Raw genomic sequence first — 21,855 nt, 5'->3', positions numbered from 1 at the left:
CTGGCCCGGATTAGGTCTATATTTAGGCATTTTAAAAGCAGGCAGGTCATTTGATCTTAGTGATGCCTTCATCGCTCAGACCCATAAAGACTTCCCCTCTTTCGTTTCGTATCGGTTAATTTGTGTGTGTGATGTTTTAAGAACATAAAGTTTCCAAACGAGAGGAGTCCCCCATTCGGCCCATCTTGCTCGTTTGGTTGTTAGTAGCTGATTGATCCCAGAATCTCATCAAGCAGCTTCTTGAAGGATCCCAGGGTGTCAGCTTCAACAACATTACTGGGGAGTTGGTTCCAGACCCTCACGATTCTCTGTGTAAAAAAGCGCCTCCTATTTTCTGTTCTGAATGCCCCTTTATCTAATCTCCATTTGTGACCCCTGGTCCTTGTTTCTTTTTTCAGGTCCCTTGGGTCGACATTGAGAGAGAGAGAGAGACAGAGAGGAGAGACAGACACAGAGAGAGTTACTTGACCTACTTGAGTTTGGGTTTGGGCGTGCTGAGGAGAGAGTTACAGCATTAGCTTAAATACAGAACACAGGGCTGGATGTATTGAACAACTTTATTTACAAAAAAACAAACATTTTATTTTGTTGAATCCACAGCTGGTGTGTATAGATGACGTACGGTTTACAGCGAGGGCTGGCTCTCATGTAGGACAGTAAAAATGCAGTAAGATAAGACTGCACACACAACACGAAGATTTGGGGAAAATCGGGGCGGGGGGAGGCGGTAACGGGGACCGTGCGCCCCCGAAATGGGCTCCCTCGCCTCCTTCCTGTTGGGACGACTAAAACTTGAACTCTTTGTACCGTTTGGCTCCGCCCCGGTTGTCTTGAGGTTGGGCTTTTCTCTTCTTTTGCTGGAGAGAAAGAAAGAAAAGATATTGACAGGGGTGTCGGGACACACTGATGTCATGACAGGTATCGAGATACCATCTGCGTCGCGATACATGCTTGTGTGATGCGCAGTAAGATCACGTGACCGTTTCATGACAGGTCGGTTTGTTATATATATATATATATATAAGTGTCAAATTTTAAAGACATATGAAAGTTAAATAAATATTCAGGTGACTATACATAGGAAATCAAAGGTCGGCTGTTTGATTGAAAATGCGTAGGATGGTTTAGAAACAGCAAACGGACATTTCCACAGGTTAGACGTGCTTATCCTGTTACAATGTAGAATTCCAGGAAATAAGAAAGAAAGTTATTTGCTTTCATTTTGTTATGTTTTCTTAATTTGTTTCTTTGGTTCAAAGAAAGAAAGAAAGAGAAAGAAAAACAGACAGAAAGCACAAAGAAATGAAAACTAACAGAGAGAAATAAACTGAAAGAAACAAACTGAAAGAAACAAAGAAACTAAAAGAAAGAAAAACTAAGACAAAGAATAAAGTGAAAGAAACTAACAGAGAAAGAAAGAAATAAACTGAAAGAAAAACAAACAGAAAAAGAAAAACTAAAAGAAAGAAAGAAGAAACAACTAAATTAGAACAAAGCTCAGAAAGAAAGCAAGTAACTCACAAAGGAAACGTGGACACAAACCAAGAAAGAAACAAAGAGGCTGGTGTTTGAAAGCTTGCGCTGCCCTCGGTCACCCAGGCTCTCGTACCTTCTGCTTGGCAGCGTGCTCGGCCACCATGTCGCTGAAGTCTTCCTTCTCCACCTGCGCTTGCTGCTCCCTCACGTGCTCCTCGTATTTCTGGGTCATGGCCATGGGATCCAGCTCCAGCTCCTCTGGTGCCAGAGCCACCTCGACACCCTGCAGCTCCTGAGCGCTGGCCCCCTTCCGACTCACCGCCTACCGGGAGAGACACACACACACACGGGGTCAGAGCCACCTCCACACCCTGCAGCTCCTGAGCGCTGGCCCCCTTCCGACTCACCGCCTACCGGGAGAGACACACACACACACAGGGTCAGAGCCACCTCCACACCCTGCAGCTCCTGAGCGCTGGCCCCCTTCCGACTCACCGCCTACCGGGAGAGACACACACACACACAGGGTCAGAGCCACCTCCACACCCTGCAGCTCCTGAGCGCTGGCCCCCTTCCGACTCACCGCCTACCGGGAGAGACACACACACACACACACACAGGGTCAGAGCCACCTCCACACCCTGCAGCTCCTGAGCGCTGGCCCCCTTCTGACTCACTGCCTACCGGGAGAGACACACACACACACACACACACACACACACACACACACACAGGGTCAGAGCCACCTCCACACCCTGCAGCTCCTGAGCGCTGGCCCCCTTCCGACTTACGGATGAGACGTCGTAGATATGGGTGGACCCCATCATCGCCGTCCCCACCGACGCGGGCCTCTTCTCGGGCAGGACTGTGAACAGCTGGGGCGTCTCGTTACTGCGGAGGAGGAAGAGGAAGAGGAGGAGAGTTGTGAAACCGCCCCGACAGTTCGCTGCGTTTCCAATCTCTGTGCGCCCGCTCTGACCACACTGCTGTTATCGATACCCCAGAAAGCTGTGGCCAAAAATGTTTTTGAAATCTCTTTGTAGATGAATGAACTTAATTTTACTCCATCTCAATCCTAAAATTCTAGGTGATGCAAAACTGGCCACAGCTGTAGATGTATATGTAGGGCAGCAGTGTGGAGTAGTGGTTAGGGCTCTGGACTCTTGACCGGAGGGTCGTGGGTTCAATCCCAGGTGGGGGACACTGCTGCTGTACCCTTGAGCAAGGTATTTTACCTAGATTGCTCCAGTAAAAACCCAACTGTATAAATGGGGAATTGTATGTAAAAATAATGTGACATCTGTATAATGTGATAACACACACATTATATATATATATATATATTATATATACACACACACACACACACACACACACACACTATGTCCCTACTGTATATTTAAGTGACCATAATATGTATATTTACACTATTCTTTCAGAAAGGGAGATTTTCACAGGCAACTTTCTTTAAATTTCAGTGAAATCTGTGAAAATGAATCAAATACAGTCTTCAGGATAGTTACCCATCCATGGCTTCCTCGATTTTCTTCTTTCGGAGTTCGATGAGCTCCGGGGTCTCCATTCCTGCCGGGACAGACGTGAATCCTCCGGGAGTGATGAGCCCGCTGGAAAAGGAAAGAGCCGCGCTGTGAAACCCCGCCCCCATCGGAACCTCCCGTCAGCAGCTGCGCCGTGAAACCCCGCCCCCATCGGAACCTCCCGTCAGCAGCTGAGCCGTGAAACCCCGCCCCCATCGGAACCTCCCGTCAGCAGCTGAGCCGTGAAACCCCGCCCCCATCGGAACCTCCCGTCAGCAGCTGCACTGTGAAACCCCGCCCCCATCGGAACCTCCCGTCAGCAGCTGCACCGTGAAACCCCGCCCCCATCGGAACCTCCCGTCAGCAGCTGCACCGTGAAACCCCGCCCCCATCGGAACCTCCCGTCAGCAGCTGCACTGTGAAACCCCGCCCCCATCGGGACCTCCCGTCAGCAGCTGCACTGTGAAACGCCCATTCTAAACCCCGCCCCCATCGGAACCTCCTTAACTTCACTGGGAAAGTGGATAAACTTTGGGAGAGACAAGACTGTCTGACTGGGTTAGGATACTTTATAAAAAGCTGCAAGCTAGAATGAAGGCTTGACCACCAAGTGTGGGAATTCGCTCGGATCACAAACCCCCGGTCCGGGGGCCCCCTCTGCTGTGTCTGCTGGTTTCCATTCCAACTGAGCTCTCAATTACTGAAACAGACCCTTCACTGAACTGATCGCTCGCTTAAATTAGACCTTTTTAATTGTTCTCAGCTCTTAAAAACAGCTGCAGAGTTCAAGTTACTTATAATCCCCCTCCTCCCCCCTCGTTCAAGGCTGACCTGTCCGCAGGGGTGATGAAGCCGCTCTCGTCTGGCTTCTCCTCGTCGCTCTCCTCCTCCTCCTCTTCCTCACTCGACTCTTCATCAGAGGCCTCCAGCTCTCCCCAGGGGGTGCGATCGATCTCCTCTTCCTCCGTCTTCGTCTGTAAACGGAACGGACAGCGACACGGAGCCCTGCGTCAGAGCAGCACGGAGCACACGCCGCCACACAAAAGCATTTCTTGTTGCAAAATATTTCTTTTTGTGGCAAAATTGTTTTTTTGTTGCAAAATATTTAATGTTGTTTGCAAAAAACTAATTGTTGCAAAATGTTTGTTTTTTTTGGTTGTTGCAAAATGTTCTTTTGTTTCAAAATGTTTTTTTGCAAAAAAAAAGTTGCAAAATGTTCAAGAAAAAAAAAAAAAACGCTTTCATGTTCCATGTATTGAATGACAAATTTACTGCAAACGATTTTTTTAAGGATGCAACATTACTGTTTCATTTTGCAATCCAAATGGCAAAAACTACAGCGTCGCGGCTCCTGCTCATCACATTAGTTTGTAATGGGCTGCTTTAAAAGACCCAGATTAGCACTTGAGCTCAGACTAAAACGACCTTAATAAGGGTCTGTGAATCCAGCTTTAAGAGATAAGGATTACAAGTTAGGATTACAATTCACAGCTGCATTTAATTCAAGATGAATATTTAAAACACAGAATAAGAATATAAGAATTTGTAAAAAAAAATAAATAAATAAATAAAAAAGGTCGCGCACCTGGAAGTCTCCGGCATTGGTCCCGAAGACGTCTCCGTACAGCGGCTTGCCCATCTCATCCACGGGAGGTTTCCCCCAGCCCCCAGCGTGATACCCGAACGAGCACCCCTGCAAACGACAGCAAACACCCAGCGGTAACGTCTCCACTGCGGAACCCGCGCTGCGCGGCTGTGCTCAGACTCACACAGCCAGAGCGCAGGACAGTTCAGCAGCATGTTTATTAAACTAGAAACTCTCTTGAGGGAGAGCACACCAGAGACTAGAAGATCTGGCTTTGTTAAGAGAAACCAATCAGAGCTCAGAACTCAGATTCCTGTTCCCAGAGTCACGGGAACTTTTTGTGAAGCAAATACTCAAGAGTTTGACAGATTGGTGATTTCTAAATGCATGCATCTACATGTAAGATCTTAACACACACCTGTCTATATAAAATCATAACCATATATACATATATAAAAACATAAAACTAAAGATTCTTAGACACACAAGTCTTCAATTAAACACCAAAGAGAGTTTTACTGCGGTGTCTTTTTGGGTCATTGTCCTACCACAGGACTGTCACACGAGGGCAGTGCAGCTCACCTCTGGGATGGGAGAGTTGAGTCCCGGGATCTTCAGGTTGGGGTAGGAAGGTGGGGGCCCGTACCTCTGCATGGCGATCAGCCAGGGCGGGGGAACTTTGTGAGAGTTCTGCAGCAAAAGACACAAATCAATCCATTTTATTTGATTTCATTTCGGGAGATTCACCCGCTGCGGCCGTGTCGTTTCAGTGAACCGACTCTCGTTCGCAGGGTGGGATGCTTCTGTTGTGGTTTTCCGATACGCAGAACCACGTCAGGGCTGGGAATGAGACTCCCGCTGCACAGCAGTGTGATCCAGTCCTGGTTTCACTAGGAGTTTAATAATCAGACACACCCTGAGCTTGTTAGCTAGACACACTGGGGGCTGATCAAGCTGGTAGCAGTGAAACCTGGAATGGATCACACTGCTGTGCAATAGGAGTCTGATTCCCAGCCCTGCGTTTAAACTTAAAAGGAACAACGTTATATTATCACGTAATCTGTTGTGTTACTGAAAAACCCAGCTGCTGAAAAATGGACTCACATTACAGTAATCACACAATCCCAATGCATCTGTACAGAACAGCCCTCCCTTCAGCTCAAGCGTCCAACTCCCTGCAGCTACAAGCAATTACTTAAAAGCACGTTTTCTAACCAGGAGCACAGCAGCAGAAATCTCAAGACTCCAGCAGATTTTTAACTAGAAGTTCTAGTTTCTGATCCTCAAGCAACGAACAGGAATCTACAGGATTTAGTGGAATGCGTTACTCTCTCTACCCCCCCCCAACCCCCACCACACATGGTTTCCTGCAAAACAAATAGAGAAGTAATAAAATAATACAAAATAAAATAATTATCTTCCTTACTGGTCCGACCGGCATTCCCAGTGCGTTCCGGAGCTCGTCCGAAAGATCTCCTGGTTTCTTCTCTTTCAGTCTCGTCTCAAACTCCTTACCCTGGAAAAACAAACACTCAGGGTTTTAGTCGGACAGCCAGTGCTTCCTTCAGCCTCTCCGCAGGTCAGTCTTCAAACAGAGGAACTTCAGGTAAACACTAGACAGAAGCGAGGAGAAACGGGGAAAGAAAAAAAACTACCTACGCTGGTTTTAAAAGACTTGACTGAAGTCTTTAAAATCCTAAAACGGGGTAGATAAGAGTTCAAATAAATAAATAAATAAATAAATAAATAAATAAATAAATAGTTCAAATCTATTCGAATTTAGAAAGCATTTAATATGACCCTTTATCATTTGCGTTTCTCTATAAAAACAGCCGCCACCAAAATATCAGCCAATTTCACGATTTTACAGCAGGGGTGTAAAATGCTGGGTCACGCCAAGGCCCTGTTTTTTTTACAGCTGGGTTGCAAAGCTGACAGTGATGGCATTTTGAAAGCGTGGCGCGTGGCACCCTACCTCGTAGTACAGATCCCCGTGGATCGTGAGTTTGGGCTTCATCTGCCACTTGAAGAAAGCGTCGTGGAGCTTCTGGTAGTCGATATCGATCTTGCCCATCTTGGGGCGAACCTTCTCTCTCATTTTCGTCTTCATGGTTTTAGCCTCTTCCTGTTAAAAAAATAAAAACATTCTGCGTTTAAACTCAGAGGATCGCAATCATCCCAGGGCTGGGAATCAGACTCCTATCGCACAGCAGTGTGATCCAGTCCAGGTTTTACTGCTACCAGCTTGATCAGCCCCCAGTGTGTCTAGCTAACAAGCTCAGGTGTGTCTGATGATTAAACTCCCAGTGAAAGCAGGACTGGATCGCGCTGCTGTCTCAGATGTCAGTGATGTAGGAGTCAGGGGGTCACACACATGCAGTCTCAGACCCCCACCTTCTCCTGCAGCGCCTCCCTCATCTCCTGGATGCCCGTCCTCTTGATGAACTCGGGCAGCTCGAAGGGCGGTTTCTCGATGCCCCTCTTGCCCTGCAGGTACTTCCTCTTGAAGCACCAGTGGCGTGGCACGGGCACCGTGTTCCGCGTGGCTTTCAGGTGGACCAGCAGCTTGGGCTCCTGAGCCGTCACGTCGTGCATCTCGACCACGTCCGGGCGCGCCACGAGCTAGTGAGGAAGCAACAAACAAAACATCATGTGTTAGTGACGCACACACACACGGAGACAAGGAGAGAGACTGACACACACGGAGAGACACACACACACACAGACAGACAGACACAGAGAGAGAGACAGACACAGACACACACATAGACACACAGACAGGCAGACACACACAAACTCCGTAACTATTAAACACTTGACAATGCCGGATTTGGAGGTAAAAATGTGTTTTTTTTGTGCGATGTCTCAATCCTGAAATTCCAGGCGATTTCAAACCCTTCAGCCACAGCTGCCGAGTGCAGCACCTTCTCAAAAACACCGCCTCTCCATCCCAGACTATTAAAACACTCGACAGCGCCGGATTTACAAACACTAATAAATAAAAAGAAAGCTGGTGGATTCGACGAGCCCTTGTGCATGTCTGGGAGGGCGAGGGGAGACGGGCACTGCGCCCTGCGCGCCCACCTGCTTCAGTTCAGCCACCGTCAGCCTGTTCATTCTCCTCAGCTTCTTCTTCGACATCTTACTAACGTCACGCCTCAGGTCCTGAAAGAAACAACAAACACAAAAACACTCCCGTTTATTATTAATTATTATTATTATTATTATTATTATTATTATTATTTATTTCTTAGCCAGACGCCCTTATCCAGGGTGACTTACAATTGTTACAAGATATCACATTATTTTTACATACAATTACCCATTTATACAGTTGGGTTTTTACTGGAGCAATCTAGGTAAAGTACCTTGCTCAAGGGTACAGCAGCAGTGTCCCCCGACCTGGGATTGAACCCACGACCCTCCGGTCAAGAGTCCAGAGCCCTGACCACTACTCCACACTGCTGCTTTTATCCACTTACAGAGACTAGGGGGGGTAAACTCTGCTTCATCAACAACTGCTGCTGCTGCTGCTGCAGAGTCACTTCCAATAGGAGCTCGTTTGTTTTACGTCTCATCCGAAGGACGGAGCACAAGGAGGTGAAGTGACTCGCTCAGGGTCACACACAGTGAGTCAGTGGCTGAACCAGGATTTGAACCTCCTGGTATCAAGACCCCTTTCTCTAACTGCTGGACCAGCGAGCCTCCTTCTATATCTCTGGATCCTCCTCTCCTGCTCTGCACTGGACTCGTCTGACCTCAGCACCTCGTTACTGGATCCTCAGCTGATGCGCTATCCTTGCACTATCGCACTGCTAACATGTCACTGTGGATACAACTCGCTGTGATCCTAACTTGTCGCCTCCTGGTTCATATTGTATTCTAGTAGTGTTATTATTTGCACTTGCTGTAAACTACACTGTGTTTAAATATGAAGCTTGCATTGTAACCCTGCGCTGCCCTGTAACAAAAAATCACCCATTCCAGGTTTTACTGCTACCAGCTTGATCAGCCCCCAGTGTGTCCAGCTAACAAGCTCAGGTGTGTCTGATTATTAAACTCGTGCATTAGATTCGGAGGTCATGTTCTCTATTTCTCGTTCTCCGTACCTCATCGCTGTCGTCATCCGAGTCGCTGTCTTTCTTCTCCTCCTCGAACCCCTTCTTTTTCACTGCCGCTGCTTCCAGTTTATCCGTCTTTTCAGGCTCTTTCTCCTTCTCTTTCTTCACATCGTCAGTGAGCTGCCGAGAGGAGGGAGGGAGGTAGGTAGAGAGAGATAAAGACACACGCTGCTTGTAGAATTGTTTTGCGAGAAGCCTTAAAAATAAAATCGCACGTAGGGCGATCACGAAAACAGCAAAGGGCGTTCTTTCAGTTTCAGCGTCTTGACGGTTTTGTTTCAAAACGCAGTTTTAAAAACGCAGTATCATCCCACAATCCCCCTCTCGAATTCTAATCAAACTCGCCAAAAGATAAATGCAGTAAAATGTACAGAAACATTGAAAAAAAAACGTGTAGAAACACAAACTCTCCCCTCTCTCCGGTCTGTCTCTGTCCAAGACTGGACCGCACGGCCCCCTGGGTAGCAGACAGCAGCTTGAACAGCACTGGACCGAAAAAAAAAAAAAAAAAAAAAAAAAAAACGCCCCGAGCTGACCTTGAAGGCCTCGAAGATCCTCTTGAAGAAGATGAAGTTGGGGTCGAGGATCTGCGGCTCCTCCGTGACGTACTCTATCTCCACCTCCGGGGGCGCTGCCTCCTTCCCTTTCTCTCTCTCCTTCTCTCCGTTCTCTTCGCTCGCCGCTGCAGCCGCCATTTTCTGCTCCTTCTTCTTCTTCTTCTTCCTGTTCCGCCTCTTTCGGTTTTTCTTAAAAACACAGAAACGAGACAGTCAATATCGCCCCCTTGCCACGACTGCAGTTACTGCAACACAACGCCTCTGGACAACACCTAGCAGTCAACTGGCCTTAAACAGTGTTTAAAAAAAATCACCATCACCCGAAACCAGATGTAATCTTACAAGTCAAGTGTCTTCACCAACAAACTCCAGGAGTAACTCAATGGATTCTACAGTCCAATGAAAGCTGCTGAATAATGTTCCCTTGTTAACATATTGAATTCCACCCCCTCTATATAGAATGAACTCCCTCAGCTTCATAGAGTCCAGTGAAAGCTGCTGAATAATGTTCCCTTGTTAACATATTGAATTCCACCCCCTCTATATAGAATGAACTCCCTCAGCTTCATAGAGTCCAATGAAAGCTGCTGAATAATGTTCCCTTGTTAACATATTGAATTCCACCCCCTCTATATAGAATGAACTCCCTCAGCTTCATAGAGTCCAATGAAAGCTGCTGAATAATGTTCCCTTGTTAACATATTGAATTCCACCCCCTCTATATAGAATGAACTCCCTCAGCTTCATAGAGTCCAATGAAAGCTGCTGAATAATGTTCCCTTGTTAACATATTGAATTCCACCCCCTCTATATAGAATGAACTCCCTCAGCTTCATAGAGTCCAATGAAAGCTGCTGAATAATGTTCCCTTGTTAACATATTGAATTCCACACCCAGCGCTTTGCATGAAATGCTTTGTAGTTTTCTTTGATTACACTATGTTAAATAATAGATCTAAATTACGTTCATAATCTCTAAATGGGGTCTCAACCTTAAAATTCTAGGCGATGCAAAAAATGTTGCAGCTGCAGATCTATCAGCGACGACCAGGATAAACCGATCGCTCGGATCAATAAAATCGGTTTAGCGTTACAGGTTGTCCCGGTCTCGCTGTTCCTGTGTCGTCCCCCCCAGTGGACTCACGTCTTTTTTGGACGCTGTCGTCTCATCCTCCTCCGTCTCGGACATGCTGGCTGCTGTTGGAGATTTGACGTCTGTTTCCATTTCCTTGTCTTCCTCTTCTGAAAAAAAAAAAAAAGACAAACACAGAACATAACAGGACAGGTTAAAAATAAAATTAAAAACTTTCACCATCAGCAACTTCTAAACACTCAACAGCACTGAATTTAAAAACGTAATTCTAAACTGACCAAAAAGTCCTGCTCCTAAATCTCTTTCACTGTGTTTTAACCCTTGTGCAACCAATCAAACCTTTATCTTAGCCATATTCTGCAGGGCTGCTGGAAATCAGACTCCTATCGCACAGCAGTGTGATCCAGTCCAGGTTTTACTGCTACCAGCTTGATCAGCCCCCAGTGTGTCTAGCTAACAAGCTCAGGTGTGTCTGATTATTAAACTCCTAGTGAAACCAGGACCGGTTCACACTGCTGTGCAGCGGGAGTCTTATTTGCAGCCCTGTTCTGCATATTTCATTTATTTAGCAGACTCCTGCTTTATCCCAGGCGACTCACATAGGTGTTACAGGGCAGCGCAGGGTTACAATGCAAGCTTCATATTTAAACACAGTGTAGTTTACAGCAAGTGCAAATAATAACACTACTAGAATCCAATATGAACTAGGATGCTATGTATAATAACACTACTAGAATCCAATATGAACTAGGATGCTATGTATAATAATAACACTACTAGAATCCAATATGAACTAGGATGCTATGTATAATAATAACACTACTAGAATCCAATATGAACTAGGATGCTATGTATAATAATAACACTACTAGAATCCAATATGAACTAGGATGCTATGTATAATAATAACACTACTAGAATCCAATATGAACTAGGATGCTATGTATAATAATAACACTACTAGAATCCAATATGAACTAGGATGCTATGTATAATAATAACACTACTAGAATACAATATGAACTAGGAGGCAACAAGTTAGGATCACAGCGAGTTGTATCCACAGTGACATGTTAGCAGTGCGATAGTGCAAGGATAGCGTATCAGCTGAGGATCCAGCAGCGTGGTGCTGAGGTCAGGCGATGTATATGAGAATGTTTTGTTGTAGAATTAAATTATAAATCTTGTGGCTACAGTCAGTGGAAGGTATCTAGAATTCAGTTTTAATTTGGGGGTGTTGAGTCAGTGGAAGGTATCTAGAATTCAGTTATAATCTGGGGGGGTTGAGTCAGTGGAAGGTATCTAGAATTCAGTTATAATCTGGGGGGGTTGAGTCAGTGGAAGGTATCTAGATTTCAGTTATAATCTGGGGGGGTTGAGTCAGTGGGTTACCTGGCAGGACTGTGCTGAGCTGCTCCTGTCTCATCTCCTTCAGCTGCAGGATCTTCTCCAGAGCTTGTGGGATCTTAGGACCAACCATTCCGTCATCTCCCTGGAAACCACGCACACACACACAGAGTGTCAGAGAGCCCAAACTTCAACACACACTCCATCAGGTTTTGCATAGAAAAAAAAAATGCATGCCAGAACTAAGTAAGCCTAAATCTCTCTCCATTCAATATCTATCTATCTAAAAAATATTGGGGGGTGGGGTGTACACAAAAAGGTTTTTTTTTTTTTTTTTAAAAAAGGTATTTATTTCAGAAGGTAAAAGCATGTCTGCACCTCTCTCATGTCCTCTCCAGGGGGCGGTGGGGGAGGGCCTCTCTGTCTCTGGCTGGGGGGTCCGTGCGACATGCCCGGGGGTCCCAGCGAGACTCCAGGGGGCGGGGGGGCGCTGGAGTTACCTGCACAAACAAACAAACAAACACACACAAGACTGCGTCAGAACCGTGAACTCTCCGCATTAACGTGAATTGCAGCGAGAAAATAAAACCGCTGTGATCAGGCAGTCGTGAAAATAAATGAGAGAACATCTGTGCTCCATTCTGCAGTTTTAAACTCAGAAGACTGACCACTTGTGCATTCGGAGATCTGCGTGCCTGGTTTCGTTTGTTTGTTTAGATTTATCCTTTAAGGCGCAGTAAGGACTCAAATTATAAAAATGAGTGAGCATCGAATACAGTCAGAGGTGGGCAGATTTGCCGAGGCATTGTAGCCAGTTTGCACTGGAAGTATAGAGGGTGTGAAAGTGTTTGTTGGGGTTTCTGTAAGCCGCACTGGTTTGGTGTCTAACCCTGCCTGGGTGATTTATGGTTCTTTCGACTCACCTCGATGGGGCATTTGAGGGATCTGGGGCATGGGGGGCATCTGGGGAATCGGGGGCATCTGGGGACCTGGGTCTGGGCCCCGGGGCCCTGAGACCCCTTGCTGCATCTTAGCCATTTCTTGCTGCTGCCTCTCGTGCTCCAGCAACACCGCAGCCTAGAGGCAGACAAACCAGGGGTTAAAAACAGCAGAGACAAAGCCAGCGGAAAACTAGCCTCACCCAGCCCTCCCACGGGACAAAGGAATCCAGCAGGGACCGCGTCTCCAAGAGGAGACTGAAAGAAATCAAATCAGTCAGGCAGTTACCCTCTTCTGCTGCTCCAGAAGCTCCTGGTCTTTCATGTGCTCTTCCAGGGAGCGTTCGCTTCCCTGGGGAAACAGAAACAGAAACAGAAAATCAAGCCACGCGCCGGGAGGTAAAGCGAGAGCGTCCAGTTACTTAGAAAAAAATCTGCAAGAAATTAACGCTGGGAACATGGCTCATAAATACATTTTTAAAAATGCAGTATATAGACTAGGTGCCCCCAGCTTCATAAAACTATATGAAATTATATAGATATCTCTCTATATATATAGGGCAGCAGTGTGGAGTAGTGGTTAGGGCTCTGGACTCTTGACCGGAGAGTCGTGGGTTCAATCCCAGGTGGGGGACACTACTGCTGTACCCTTGAGCAAGGTACTTTACCTAGATTGCTCCAGTAAAAACCCAACTGTATAAATGGGGAATTGTATGTAAAAATAATGTGATATCTTGTAACAATTGTAAGTCGCCCTGGATAAGGGCGTCTGCTAAGAAATAAATAATAATAATAATATATATATATATATCTCCAGCAGGTATCTGTGAACTCCAATGCTTAATCTCAGCGAGGTGCTGCCCCAATAAGGCAATTGTATACTGTAAAAAAAAAAAAAATCTGTAAGGAATTACAAGCGCGTCTGACTTAAGCGCACCAATATATATAAAAAAACAAAAACAAACCATACACTACATTCTGTGCTTTTAAATTAACAACCCCCTCCCCCATTAGATGTGCTAACAAGGTCTGAGCCTCTATGTGCTGAATGGACCTTTCCTCGCTGCCACCCTCGTCTCCTGCGATGCAGTGTGTGATCTGGACAGTACCTGCTGCTGCTGCTGCTGCTGCTGCTGCGCTCTCCCTTCCTGCTGCAGCAGCATGGCAGCTCGGTGCTGGGCGATCTTCAGGTGGTCTTCCTCCGACAGATTCGTGGGGTCGATGACGGGCAGCCGCAGGGGCGGGGGCATGCCCGGAGGTGGGGGGCCCACCAGACCCAGGGGAAAGCCCAGCGGCATCCCCTGGGGAATCCCGGGGGGCAACCCCATAGAGTGGGGGGGCACGGGCATGCCAGCCATCTGTGGAGGGAGCAGAGAGGCAGGGAATGAAAACCAGGGCTGGGAATCAGACTCTTATTGCACAGCAGCGTGATCCAGTCCGGGTTTTATTGCTACCAGCTTGATCAGCCCCCAGTGTGTCTAGCTAACAAGCTCAGGTGTGTCTGATTATTAAACTCCCAGTGAAACCAGGACTGGATCACACTGCTGTGCAGCGGGAGTCTTATTCCTCCTGCAGTAGCATGGGAGGAAACTTGCTCCCAAGCGACAGACCACTAGATGGCGCTGGCTCTTCTATAGAAGTCACTTCAGCTTGTCTAGCCAGTGTTAGGTTTCTTTGGCGTGTGTCATCTGACCCGCTCCCTTTTTTAAATTATCCCCCCCCACCCACCCCCCCAGAGGTATTTTATCTATTATCTTTTTTTGCAGAGCGGGTAACTCAGTTACTTAAATACTGTGTTTGTTTTTTTAAATAAATAATAAAAAAAAAGCCTCACCTGCACAGGTGAGGGTCCAGATTTATCTCCATCATCGCTTCGGAAAACTGGCTTAGTCAGCAGAATACCAGTCTGAAAATGACAGCGAACACAGTGTAGTTTACAGCAAGGGCAATAATAACACTACTAGAATCCAATATGAACTAGGATGCTATGTATAATAATAACACTACTAGAATCCAATATGAACTAGGATGCTATGTATAATAATAACACTACTAGAATACAATATGAACTAGGATGCTGTGTATAATAATAACACTACTAGAATCCAATATGAACTAGGATGCTATGTATAATAATAACACTACTAGAATCCAATATGAACTAGGATGCTATGTATAATAATAACACTACTAGAATCCAATATGAACTAGGATGCTGTGTATAATAATAACACTACTAGAATCCAATATGAACTAGGATGCTATGTATAATAATAACACTACTAGAATCCAATATGAACTAGGATGCTATGTATAATAATAACACTACTAGAATCCAATATGAACTAGGATGCTGTGTATAATAATAACACTACTAGAATCCAATATGAACTAGGATGCTGTGTATAATAATAACACTACTAGAATCCAATATGAACTAGGATGCTATGTATAATAATAACACTACTAGAATCCACTATGAACTAGGATGCTATGTATAATAATAACACTACTAGAATCCAATATGAACTAGGATGCTGTGTATAATAATAACACTACTAGAATACAATATGAACCAGGAGGCAACAAGTTAGGATCACAGATGAGACGTAAAACAAACGAGCTCCTATTAGAAGTGACTCTGCAGCAGCAGCAGTTGTTGATGATGCAAAGTTCACCCTCCTAGTCTCTGTAAGTCACTTTGGATAAAAGTATCTGCTAAATGACTAAAATGAATAATATAATATTTGGCAGGTTTAATATTTCAAAAGCTACCAGGAACCGAGTCAAGTGGGAATGCTAAAAAGCCTTGACTGGTCATTATAGTTTTATTTGCTATTAAAGGATGATTAAAGAGAGGGGTAGAGAGGTTATGATTACATATTATATTATATAGGAGGCTGTGTGGTCCAGTGGTTAAAGAAAAGGGCTTGTAACCAGGAGGTCCCCGGTTCAAATCCCACCTCAGCCACTGACTCACTGTGTGACCCTGAGCAAGTCACTTCACCTCCTTGTGCTCCGTCTTTCAGGTGAGACGTAGTTTTAAGTGACTCTGCAGCTGATGCATAGTTCACACACCCTAGTCTCTGTAAGTCGCCTTGGATAAAGGCGTCTGATAAATAAACAAATAATAATTAGCAAACCTGCATGCTGTAGCCCTTCAGTCGATCGATCATTTCCTCCCTGGGACCTGATGAGAGAAAGAAAATGGTCAAGTACGCACGAAAACAGGGACAGCGTGTTAGTTGCGTTTATATTTCGGTTATCAGTTCGGTGTGTCGATCAAAATCAATCGATTCCTTGATGTAAAGGACAACTAAAAATTCAGCCAAATTCAAATCACACAGTAGATGCACCACAAGCAAGCAAGCGCCCGTAAATAGCTACCGTGCCTATGAAATCAAACCGCTGGAACTGAAAAAAATGGTCAAAAAAAATAAGTAAATTAGCGATGGTCTAATTTAACTGATGACTTTAATAAGACCACGCATGCCACGAATCATATCTTAAATGAATGCTTAGTGGTATACCGCGTCTACCAACTTTAAAAGTAGATTTTAAAAAACAGAAAACGCAAAAACTGTGTATGAACCCATGCTCTTAACGCCTAAAGGAGTTCTCAAATTTACATTTAAGAGTCTGCACACCTGCCCCGCCGTTTTTCCCCACTAAACTCGGGATTATCTCCGGCCCGCCACTGAACTAAAACCCGAGGCCTTACGCAGACACCAGGCCTCTACCGCCGGCGCCGCTCAATTAATCTTACCCATGTTCGGGGCTCCGATTTCGGCCAGCTTCGCCTGCAGCTCCTGGATGCTCCAGGTGTTGAGCAGAGCGGCTGGGTTGCTCAGATCGGGCGTGTTCTGTTCGGTTCCCGGCGGTCCATCGGTCGCCATGGCTGGTTCCGTTTTCTCGTTCTCCAGGTTCGGGTATTTCGGTGCTGAAACACAAACACACGCGAGTGCTGCGAGAGACGCCGGACCGTCAAAAGAGCATCATGGGAACTGGAGTCCCTTCGTCTGAAAAGGCAAACAAAAAACTACAACTCCCATAATTCCGATTCTCTGTCTAGGTCGGTGTTATTAACTCGAACTGCGTCATCTGTTTGCTCCGAGTTTTGAACATGCAGCAATTTTAATATATATATTTAAAAGTATTACAGAATGAAGCAAATTTAAGTTTATACTAAAATACTGTGTAGCTCCTTACTGTGAATATTTGACATTAAATATTTAGTCTGCTGTAATCTGGTTTACAATTATTATTATTATTATTTATTTCTTAGCAGACGCCCTTATCCAGGGCGACTTACAATCGTAAGCAAATACATTTCAAGTGTTACAATACAAGTAATACAATAAGAGCAAGAAATACAATTACTTTTGTTCAAGCAAAGTACAATTGGTCATATACTACGACATACATAGGTAAAACACACAATTTTAAAAAATGATTGATTTAAACATGTATTTATTTAAAAAAAATAATAAAAATGGTTGAAAATAAAAATGGTTATAAGTGCCCCATCCTTTGTATACATTTATCATATTTTTATATACTCAATTGCGTCTTTTTACGCAGCTATTTGTGTAGATGATGTTATCCGCGTACAAACACAACGACATTTATACATTTGCAAGCAGTTTCTTGGTAAGCGATGCTTAGTACATTAATTTATAATTACCGTCTCCACCCCAATAAAAAAATACTTGCGCTTTTTTTCATGAATATACGGCATTCCTTTTTCGTTATTACGTCATATCTGCAGCTATATCTATGATGCCGCAGGTTGAAATAAAGAAAGCCGTTTATTTCCCTCTCTCCTCTCTTCTGGGCTTTCATTCGGTTTGGGATATTGTCAAATACAAAAAAAAAACAACAACAGAAAAAAAGGAATTAATAGAAAACTAATTATAAATAAATAAAAACCTGCAGGGACTGAAGGGAAAATATTTATTTCAATTATTATTATTTTTTTAAATGTCTGGTTCAGGGAATTCAACATCAAACGCTGTATTTGTAATGCGGCTGTGCTTGGGGCTGGCTTGGCTCGTCGTCACGGTTTCGGGACAGTGCGGACCCCCTCCTCAACGCCCCAACACCGTTTTAACCGGAGAAGGCAAACCGGACTACACCGAAGGAGCTGTACTCCGCTACGCTTGCCAGGTCGGGTTTGTAAAGACCAAAGCAGGAGATGCTTCAATCACTTGTAAAAACAAGGCATGGTCCGACTCGACCCTGGTTTGCGTGCCCAAAAGCTGCGGCTCTCCGGGCGAGATTCTCAACGGACAGTATGTGTTTACCGGAGAAGGCGTGACGTTTGGGCAAAAGGCGACCGCAGTTTGCGATAAAGGATACCAGCTATCCGGCAGCGGCGTCAGAAACTGCCGAGAAAACGGCTGGGACGGCGGCGTGCCTCAGTGCGAACCCGTTAGGTGCCCGGACCCCCCGGAGATCCAGAACGGACACATCAAAAACCCGCCCGAGCGAACCGTCACCTATAACACGGTTATAATGTACAAGTGTTCAGCGGGATACTACCTGGAAGGTGACCGCGACTCTGTCTGTGCCGAAGACGGGACGTACAACAGCGCCCCTCCGCGGTGTAAAGTGGTTAAAGACTGCGAAAACCCGCAGGTGAAAAACGGCCGAAAGGTCCAAGGTTTCGGACACAGTTACAAACAAAACAACGCAGTCAGCTTCGCCTGTGACAAGGGACACCGGCTCGATGGATCCAGCTCCGTTACCTGTCAAGGAAACGGCACCTGGCTTCCTCCGGTCCCGAATTGTCTTCCAATCGACTCCAAGTCCGAGTTAAACCCGGGAGGTCGCGCCGGTTCACTCAGCGCCGCACCCGTTCTACTCGGATTAATCACGATTGTGACTCTAATGTTGTTCAGCTAAACTAAAAGATGTTTTCACGAGCTAAAGCCTGTTAACTATTTATTTGTTTTTCTTGTTGCTGCGACATTATTATTATTATTATTATTATTATTATTATTATTAATAATTTTTGCTAGCTGTGTTAAAAATTGAAAATGATTTAGTCTTTTGTTCCAACTCCTGTTCTAACTTGTTTTAATTAATTAATTACTTAATTAAACCTCCATTCAGACCCTGAAGTAGTTTAATTATCAGTTTCCCTGTTCATTTTATAACGCGCTGTTGCCCGCATATTTAGAACAGGCTACTTCCTGTGGTTTGTTTTGTGGAACATTTCTTCATTAGCATAATGGACCGGGTTTATTTGTAATATTCTCTAACTACATATTGTTCTGATAACTCTGCTCCTAATTTATTTTCTACTTTTTAATGGGTTAAACCAGGATTAGACTGGTCATCCGGGACTGTGATGGGCCACTCCAGCCTATAACAAGGATTGCATGCAGATTTAACAATACGGCTGAATTCAAAGTATAACGAGATTCTGCAAACTGTAGAATTGCTCAAGCACATCAGCTGGGGTGAGCGTGCAATAATATTCGTCATATAGTATTATATTTATTAAATGTGGTGTTGTTCTGTCTTCCCCTGCATTGTAATTAAAAAGTTTGCACTGTTTGGTAATGTTTAAATCTGTTTTAAAAAAAAAAAAAAAAACACGTTTGATTTTTGAAGTTCTGTTGATGCGGTATTGCTTCTGTAAAAGTCTTTACCTGTTTTGTGAAGCGGTCTGGTAAACTCCTCGTGTCTGGCAGGTAGGGTTCGCCAGCCTTTTCTCATCATTTTATAATCAGTAATTGCAGCTGAGGAAGGAGTTTTGAACCCTTGTTCCATTAGGTCTCAATCGTGGGGGGGGGGTTGAAAAGACACGCACGCCTAATGGCCGAAACGTCTTTTCATTTTTCAAAACCATGTTAGCTAATACTGCACTCGTTTTTAAAAACCTAGCATGATTAGACTTCCTGGAGAGCGAGGCCAGCAAACTGAGGTATTTCTTTAACAAAGTGTAGTACCGGCTTGTTTTTAAAAACGAGAATGCAGGCTGTCTGAAAAACTGTACCTTTTTTTCTGACTAAAAGTACAGGGAGGATTTTTAGACCGCTTTTCATAAACAGGTAAAAAAATAAAAAATAACTCAATCCAATGTATAAGACGTTAAGTATTAATTTTCAGCAGCTGAATTCAATTCCGTTGTAAGATTGTGAAACATATGATTGTGCTGCTATTAAAACGGAAGGCATTCCTTCAATCTATTAGATTATTTATTTCTGTGCCTTGACTGCGACACTCTGTAATAACATGTTGGTTTGCGTGTCGCTTTTTCCTCAATAGATATTGTGATAAAAAATAAAGAATTATTTTGAAATGCAATTTTGTGTTTTGTTGTTAAACTGGACCCAAGGATTATCTGCAGGGTTTGGGGCATATATATATAATATATATATATATATATATATATATATATATATATATATATATATATATATATATATATATATATATATATATATATATATATACTGTGATGTCTTCTGTGTGATCAATCGGTTCTATGGACCAAATGCTGCTCGGAATCAAAAGGAACGAGAGTTTATCTTCAAACCGGGAACTCTGGAACCATGCGAATGAACATTCTATTCTAAAAATCATGACATCATCCACAGAATTTTTGCATAATTACAATTCTTGAATAACACAGAGTTTATGTACTTTTTAAACAGCTGAAGAAGGGCTTTTGCCCGAAACGTCCTGAAAATACAATATTTTGTGTTTTTCTCTAACACTTTCTGTGTACATTTTTTAAAAACCTTTTCTCATATATATATATAGAGAGAGAGAGAGAGAGAGAGAGAAGGATATTTCAGGTACTTAAAAAGGTAGAATAATTGATTACAAGTCCTTCATAGGCTGAATACAAATGTATATAGTGCTTTTTACTTTTGTTAAAAGTGACATAACTTTAATTGTCACAGAACGCATAATAACCCACAGCTGTTTTCTCTTTTCTTTCTCATAAACACGCGTCTGGTGTGGGACAGTGCACGCATTGTTCCAGTTAAAATGGCACAAGCGCTTATTGCTCCCCAAGCCTTTGTGCCTCTTCATTATACAACCCAGGTACTTATATGCTTCCCATTTAAATGGTGATAGAAGTGAGAAATCACTGAATCTGCAAACGTGTGTGTTTTAATATAAGCTCTGAATCATCCCAGCGTTAATAAACTCTTAAAATGAAGCTGCATTACACATCAGCCGTTTGCAATCACCAGTCTTGCTGTTCGGTCGTGTGATGCTTGGGTATCCCGCTATGCTGCCTGCGAGAATTGAGCAAAACTCTTAAATGTAACTTATTGTTATCTGGTTTTTTACTAACGTGGGTAAAGCGAAGAAGCAGCACAAATGCGCTTTGTCTCGCGTCATGCTAGGGAAATAAGACCTCATTTGGTTAAGGAAATTACGTCGCTGTATGTCTCTGCTGTACCAAGTCTTTGGTCGGGTCAGCTCGGCTCGGCTTGGCTCAGAAGTAAATAACATCTATACGGATGGCGGCTCAGAACAACGTCAGCCCTTTGATTGACTTTATCTGAAGATGATTAATTAGTTTTTTGTTTTTTTTAAAGAAGACCCTTTTAAATCGACCCTTCAAAGGAATTCAACTGAAGGATCAAATCGACCATGCGGCGCTCAGGACAGATATGCAAACGTCATCGAATGTCCAGATAACATTCAAATGTGAAAATAAAATTCAGGACACTTTTTTCCCCCCATAACGGCGCACACTGTGTTTTTATTATAGAAACTGTATGTACGACACAGATAAAGATCCCGTTGCAGTGTGATCCAGTCCTGGTTTCACTGGGAGTTTAATAATCAGACACACCTGAGCTTGTTCGCTAGACACACTGGGGGCTGATCAAGCTGGTAGCAGTGAAACCTGGAATGGATCACACTGCGGTGCGATAGGAGTCTGATCCCCATCGCTGGGTTTGAAAAAAAAAAAAAAAAAAAACCATTTTAGACATTCAACATAACTCTTGTTATCTTGTGTGTTTATGTGCTCGGAAATGAAGTTGCGGCGGTTATATAGGACAATTCACGGGAAAACGCAGCTAGATGACATAATTAAACAATGTGATTACGGGTGCGGTATTTAACTAAGCGGTCGAGTCATAGCGAGACATGTTATTTTTGTCCACCCGCTCACTGAGTCACAAGATCCGGGATGAAACCGCTCCGCAGCTCTGAAGCGGTTCAGAG

General features: G+C 44.2%; 2 protein-coding genes across 5 annotated transcripts; one reads left to right on the top strand and one right to left on the bottom strand.

Annotated features, from left to right (window-relative positions):
* Nucleotides 1–539: 539 nt before the first annotated feature.
* LOC117967848 (splicing factor 3B subunit 2-like) lies at nucleotides 540–19,469 on the bottom strand. Of its 4 annotated transcripts, none has more exons than XM_059015905.1 (23): nucleotides 19,311–19,468; nucleotides 16,421–16,673; nucleotides 15,798–15,844; nucleotides 14,489–14,560; nucleotides 13,764–14,012; nucleotides 12,944–13,006; nucleotides 12,640–12,793; nucleotides 12,095–12,216; nucleotides 11,762–11,861; nucleotides 10,421–10,518; nucleotides 9,257–9,466; nucleotides 8,709–8,840; nucleotides 7,684–7,764; nucleotides 6,994–7,221; nucleotides 6,575–6,724; nucleotides 6,026–6,115; nucleotides 5,182–5,289; nucleotides 4,600–4,707; nucleotides 3,846–3,988; nucleotides 3,000–3,101; nucleotides 2,268–2,367; nucleotides 1,610–1,798; nucleotides 540–857 (listed from the first exon to the last, which is right to left on the bottom strand). In XM_059015905.1, the coding sequence occupies exons 2-23, from the start codon at nucleotides 16,548–16,550 to the stop codon at nucleotides 786–788; spliced, it is 2,748 nt and encodes a 915-aa protein (XP_058871888.1). In that variant the 5' UTR covers nucleotides 16,551–16,673; nucleotides 19,311–19,468; the 3' UTR covers nucleotides 540–785. The 4 variants fall into 4 exon arrangements, with proteins under 4 accessions (XP_058871888.1, XP_058871886.1, XP_058871889.1 ...); XM_059015903.1 differs by having other exon boundaries at nucleotides 16,421–16,594; XM_059015906.1 differs by lacking the exon at nucleotides 19,311–19,468 and adding an exon at nucleotides 18,402–18,487 and having other exon boundaries at nucleotides 16,421–16,594.
* On the top strand, nucleotides 17,398–19,963 carry LOC117970624 (membrane cofactor protein-like). The gene has a single exon (XM_034918377.2). It carries the CDS (start codon nucleotides 17,635–17,637, stop codon nucleotides 18,556–18,558), a length of 924 nt encoding a protein of 307 aa, XP_034774268.2. The 5' UTR covers nucleotides 17,398–17,634; the 3' UTR covers nucleotides 18,559–19,963.
* The last annotated feature ends 1,892 nt before the right edge of the window (nucleotides 19,964–21,855 follow it).

Source organism: Acipenser ruthenus, chromosome 51 (assembly GCF_902713425.1).
Source record: "Acipenser ruthenus chromosome 51, fAciRut3.2 maternal haplotype, whole genome shotgun sequence".
NCBI lineage: Eukaryota > Metazoa > Chordata > Actinopteri > Acipenseriformes > Acipenseridae > Acipenser > Acipenser ruthenus.
Note: the sequence above shows the minus strand (reverse complement) of the source record. Positions and strands in the feature narration are given on the sequence as shown.